This window comes from Otolemur garnettii, unplaced genomic scaffold (assembly GCF_000181295.1).
Source record: "Otolemur garnettii isolate 467f Iridium unplaced genomic scaffold, OtoGar3 scaffold00020, whole genome shotgun sequence".
Lineage (NCBI taxonomy): Eukaryota > Metazoa > Chordata > Mammalia > Primates > Galagidae > Otolemur > Otolemur garnettii.
Window position 1 is genome coordinate 1637525 of NW_003852415.1, and position 6249 is coordinate 1643773.

General features: G+C 39.4%; 1 protein-coding gene and 1 pseudogene across 1 annotated transcript in view; one reads left to right on the top strand and one right to left on the bottom strand.

Moving 5' to 3' along the window:
* Window positions 1-6249, bottom strand: part of MLH3 (mutL homolog 3) — a 41417-nt gene that overhangs the window by 27302 nt on the left and 7866 nt on the right. Inside the window, exons 3-5 of the mRNA XM_023511489.1 lie at window positions 2234-2332; window positions 1460-1545; window positions 50-154 (exon numbers count right to left, since the gene is read on the bottom strand). Coding sequence (XP_023367257.1) covers window positions 50-154; window positions 1460-1545; window positions 2234-2332 — 290 coding nt within the window. The remainder of the gene's footprint in view (window positions 1-49; window positions 155-1459; window positions 1546-2233; window positions 2333-6249) is intronic.
* LOC100951967 lies at window positions 4369-5128 on the top strand (annotated as a pseudogene).

Consider the following 6249-nt stretch of genomic DNA (forward strand, 5'->3'; position numbering starts at 1 on the left):
ATATATATGTATGTCTGTGTGTTTATGAGATTTCAAGTTGATCTTTTACCTGCATTGAATGAATCATTTCTTTGGTGAAACGATAGGGAAACAAGATGTTGTGAATTTTAACCGCTAAGCTCTCCGCCTGGCCACTGCTCACATCAACGGCAACCTACAAAGACCCAGCAAAAACATCATTTGAATTTTAATTTTTTATACCTTCAGAACTGTTTTACAAACGACCTCAAAGTGCTTTAAAAATATTCATTTTCATATAACCTCGTAGAGGTGGGGTAAATTCAGGAATCTTAGAGAAATTCAAAAAGCTCTATGAATAATTAGTCTTAATAAACGATAATTTTTTTATTTATAATCAAAAATTACTGACAGAAACTGACAAAACCCAGTATGGTTTCAGAACGATTTTTCTCTGTTCCATGATCAAACCCTTGAAGAGATCATTAACTGGAGAATCAGTACTCAAACATTTGCTCATCTGTTACCCTCATTACAACACACACAGTACAATCTGTGATAATACACAAGGAGAGAATGTACACCCAGGTCCAATGACGAACTGTTCCTGCAGCAGGAGATTCACTACTTTATCTAATGATAATAGTTTTATTATCACCACCCTGAATACTTTGCCAAAGCTGCCAGTGAGAGTCTGTAAGAGCAGCAAAGACATTCACTATCCACGAATTGATTATATTTGTTTAATCCAAAATGCCTGAGTTTCCAAAATGCTACAGATTTGATTCTTCCACTCCACATTAAACATTAATTTCAAAATAAATTATTTGGAAATATGTCCAGTTTCCATTCATAATTACAAATCAGTATAGTTATTCATACCCATATCTAGCTTCTATGAAATTCATATTTTATTTTCATTTTTATTTAGGTTTTGTTTTTTTTTTAAGGTTCTTACTATGTTGCCCAGGCTGGACTGCAGTGGCTATTCATTGGCACAATCATGGCCTCAAACTCAGGGGCTCATATGATCCTCCTATCTCCAGAGTAGCTGTGACTACAGGCACATGCCATTGAGCCTGGTTTGAAATTTCAATTTTAAGGCTGGGCATCATGGCTCACATCTGTAATCCTAGCACTCTGGGAGGCCTCTGTCATTCAGTCTCATCATAGTCCTCTCTGTCTGAGCTCTTGGAAGGAAAGGAAGAATAAGGTTGCTTCTAAAAGGATGACACTTGTACTGAGACCCTCAGGAGTTCAAGACCAGCCTGAGCAAGAATGAGACCCCATCTCTACTAAAAACAGAAAAAAAAAAAAAAATGACCTGGGTATGTTGGCACACACTTCAACAATCGCTTGAGCCCAAGAGTCTGAGATTGCTGTAAGCTATGACAACACAGCACTTTAGTCTGGAGCAACAAAGGGAGACTCTGTCTCAAAACAGAAGAAAAAATATTCCAACTTCAAAATAACAGGCAAAGAAAAAGTGTTGCAGACCTACCTCTGGATAACGGGCAAATACTGGATTGTCCCATTCTGAGAATAAAGACTGAAGCGATTTGCTACCAACAGCATCATCCACAGTATCTAGGGCAAAAGGAGAAGGGTTGAGTTGGCATCACAAGCCCCAGGGAAAAGAGGGAATGGCATCTCCTGTTTGGTGAGCTGCAGCCTCAGGGTCAAAGATCAGACACATTGTTCCTGTATTGTTACTGTTCCAAAAGTGTTACTGTTTGCTGAACCTCTAAATTGTTTGATCTGTTACTTTTTAAACTATCTTCTGGCATTACAGCTTTTCTCCAAACTGTTTACAATAGATATCTCATAATACAAGTCCAGTCATAAAGCAACTGTGGCTCAAATTCGTAGCCTCACTGCCTTTAGGTAAAGATACCTTATCTATTCTTAAAAAGAAATAAAAGAATAAGAGATGTCTAGATTGTTCAAAGAGTTCTGCTTAGATAAAACACTGTAACTGGAGTGCAACTCTAATCTTTTTAAGAATAAAAAACATTTCTCCAAACACAAGACACCACAGACCATGCATAATCACCGAGTATTGACCTCAAGTCTGGAAAAGTAATTTCTGATCTAAATGCATGTACTGAATTACTTAGTTTTGCTGTTGAACAGGGCCGTGGGGAATTCCTGGTTCCAGTAAGGCGCAGCTGGCACTGATCAAGCTTAACGCAGTCCTGCCCTGCTTTTTGTGGCACGGTATGTACTAGGTGCCCTGGGGTGTATTGGGTGCCCCTGTAGTCCCTGTTGCCCCTACCTCTGTCATTGTGTCTCATCACAGTCCTCTCTGTTCGAGCTCTTGGAAGGAAAGGAAGAACAAGGTTGCTTCTAAAAGGATGACACCTGTACTGAGACCCTAAATAATAAAAAAGAAAAACCTAGAAATTTAAAATTAAAACACAAACTACTAAAAATGAAATTACATAAAATCTCTGCACAAACTGAATCAAGACATAAGGCAAACTAATTAAAAATCAGAAGTTCTTTGATGACATTATTCTGTTAACTTTGGAATCTATACTAAGGCTTATTCCCATTATCCATGCATACCAGACAGAATAATGACCTAGATGAGGTCACGGTGATTCTCAATGAGTGCAATTTTACATGAGGGGACATTTGGCAATACCTTGAGACATGGAGCCTTTTTTTTTTTTGAGACAGAATCTCACTTTGTCACCCCTGGTTGAGTGCCATGGCATCATAGCTCACAGCAACCTCTAACTCTTGGCTGAAGTGATTCTCTTGCCCGAGCCTCCTGAGTAGCTAGGACTATAGGTGCCCACCACAATGCCCAGCTATTTTTAGAGATGGGGTCTCGCTCTACCTCAGGCTGGTCTTGAACTCCTGAGCTGGGCCTCCCAGAGTGCTGGGATTACAGGTGTGAGCCACCGCACAGGACCCTTGAGATATTTTTCCTTGTCACAACTTGGGTGAAAGGTGCTACTGGCATCTCATAGGTAAGGGTAAGATAATGCTAAACATCCTATGATGCATAGGACAAACCCTGCAACAAAGAATTACCCAAAGAAACCCTGTGTTTATGGTACTGAACTGTTACCCATAACTTGATGCACCCTTTACAAATCTCTAATTTATGTCTCTATTATAACATTTATCTCATTATAATTATGTTTAAATAGCTATCTTCCCTGAAGTGTGAACTCCTGAAGGCAAAATCAGTTAACCTTCAATATGACAGCACCTAGCACAATGTGAATGATCAACAAATACTGAAGGAACAAAAGAACAGATGAATGAATGAAAGGTTCTCATTTCACACTCCAAAGTCTAGAAGATCTGGCTCAAACTCTACCTTTCTCCCTGAAGGAAGATCAGATTTGAGTTTTAGAAATGGCTGAATTTAACAACTTTTGAACAGGAGCAAAACATAATGAAATTGGTATTTCAAAAAGAAAATCTATTGGACCAAAACTTAGGAGATTAACTAACAATGAAAAAAACTGAGTTAAAGACTTTTTTTTTTGAGACACAGTCTCACTTCATTGCCCCCAGTAGAGTGCCACTGCATCACTGCTCATAGCAACCTCAAACTCTTGGGCTCAAGGGATTCTCTTGCCTCAGCCTCCCAAGTAGCTGGGACTACAAGCGCCTGCCACAATGCCCGGCTATTTTTCGAGACGAAGTCTCACTTTGGCTCATGTGGGTCTCAAACCCGAGAGCTCAGGCAGTCCACACATGTTAGCCTCCCAAGTGCTGGGATTATAGGCTTGAGCCACTTCGCCTGGCCCTAAGTTAAAGACATTTTATTTTATTTTATTCTCCTTTTTTTGAGACAGGGCCCCACTTTGTCACCCTCAGTAAAGTACCATGGAATCACAGCTCACAGCAACCTCAAACTCTTGGGCTTAAGCAATTCTCTTGCCTCAGCCTCCCAAGTAGCTGGGACTACAGGCACTGGCCACAGCACCTGGCTATTTTTAAAGCGGTCTTGCTCTGGCTCAGGCTGGTCTTGAACCCATGAGCTCAGGCAATCTACCCACCTTGGCCTCCCAGAGTGCTAGGATTACAGGTATGAGCCACCACATCTGGCCCTGAGTTAAAGACATTTTAAAGAAAAAGTTACCAGGGCTGGGGCACTTGACACTACTTCTTAAAATGACCTTTACAAATCCTCTCCTCTGGACAATAACATTTCTCTCTTAACAGTGCATCTCATGTGACTGTTTCAGGTATGGTTCCACACTATTCTAATGTTCTGCTGTACATCAGTCATTTCCAGAAAGGTCACATCCCATGTGAACGCCAGGTGCTGAGGAGCCATCTTTTCATGGAACTTGATTCTGTACCAAAAATATTTTTCAGGACACCATAGGCGCCTCGTTGTTCCTGGAGTCCTGGAGTCTACCTCCCTGTCAACCTTTCTGCACTATGTCAGGTGGCCTCCTGAAGGTGCTGCGCAGCAACTCTTATGTGGAGCTGAGCCAGTACTTCTGGGGTGACAATGAAGAACAAGATCAATTACTGAAGAAAAGCTGTACACTGTATGTTGAAAATCTTTCCTTTTACACAACTGAAGAATAAATCTATGAATTCTTCAGCAAAAGAAAGAAAGAAAGAAATTCGTTCAAACTACAGTGTAAAAAGAAGTTTTAAAAATGAACAATATGTCATTAAATGTTTGCAAGTACTTTCTTTCTAATCACTTTAAAAAATTCCAATAACCAGTTTGAATTCAGTGAGAAAACCTACAAACACAAAACGTGTTCACACTGAGGTACTTCAACTTTCGTAAACTACTGGAAGTTAGAAAAAACTTTGTTGCTAAATGAAAAAAAAATCACATTTTTTTCCACATCAGGGAAAATTATACTAGACTTAACACCTTTTTTTTGTGTTAACAGAAAGAAAATCATCATGGCTCTGGATAAGAGGAAAAAAACAGCATGTGGATTCTGTTTTGTGGAATACTATTCATGAGCAGATGCAGAAAATGCCATGTAGTATTATAAACAGAACTCATCTGCATGATCGGATCATTCACACACAGATAGGGACGCTGGCTCTAAGGAGGGCAGGCAGTATGGACGTGGGCGATCCGGGGGCCAGGTACGAGATGAGTATCAGCAAGATTATGATGCTGGGAGCGGCATAATGAAATTGGTATGGAAAACTGGCACAGAACCAGTGAGTGATGAGAGCTCTGAAAAACTCCTTTGGTCTGCTGAATTTGCTGAAGAACATTACCCAAGGTCTTCAAACCAGCTTAGTTTTATGAAGGTTTGATGACTATCTCTACTGAGCTGGAAGCAAGGATAGAATTCAAAAGAATGCCTTTAATTCTAGTATTAGAATCCTGGCCATGTGTCAGGTTATCAGAATGATTTTCTGTGACCAGGTCAAAAACTGTGTTCCTTGGCAACAGATTTGATCTATAATGTTGATTAAAATACTATGCTTCTTTTAGGAAGACTGGAAAAATTTAGAAATTTGTTTTACCATGTTTGAGTCTTAAGTAAATTCATGATGTATATTGGGGCCTGGAATTACTGTTTTAAGTTTGCATGAGATAAAGTTTAATAAATGGAATTTTGCTATGTTGTATAGCTTTGTTCTAAATTAGGAATAGGTATTTCACACTGAATTTCTTTTCTATGAATTCTGATCTCTAAAGGAACCTTAGTAGTCAAGGAACCTTTCTAAATAGTTGGTACAAAAGCCAGCCTTAGACAGTCCCAGAGCACGCCAAGCTTCCATGCTTTACATATCAGGAAAGTAGGCACAGGGCTTGAAGAGTGTTTACTAAGTACATTTTTTCAAAAACTGTAAATATTATGCCTAAAGCTAAAAAAAAAAATAAGGGTTTGTAAAGTGGAGAACTTCAAATACTCTTAAGAGGTGGGAGAGACATTGTAACTGGGAAATGGGATGAAATACCAGAGACACAAGTTAAAACACTGCCTTAACATGATGAAGGTTGCTATCAGAGCCATCTGATTTATTCTTTTCATTTTCAGTGATCTTGGGAATGGAGTGGGTTTTAAAAAAGAGCTTGAAGACTGAGAGAATGCTTAAATAAAACAATCAGAAACTCCCTGCAGAAGATGACTATTCTAGCCAATTCTCATACTGAAGTCTGTTTTCTTTCCCAAATTGTGCTTACTGAGGTTCAAGCCTTGATAGTGAGCTGACAGTCTCTATAGAGAAGGGGGAGTCTAGAGAATTTATTTTGCATTCATAAGGCAAGAGGTGATTTCTCTCTAATGTTGTGAGCTTATTGCTCATTTAAAAGTGTTAAGTCGGCTCGGCGCC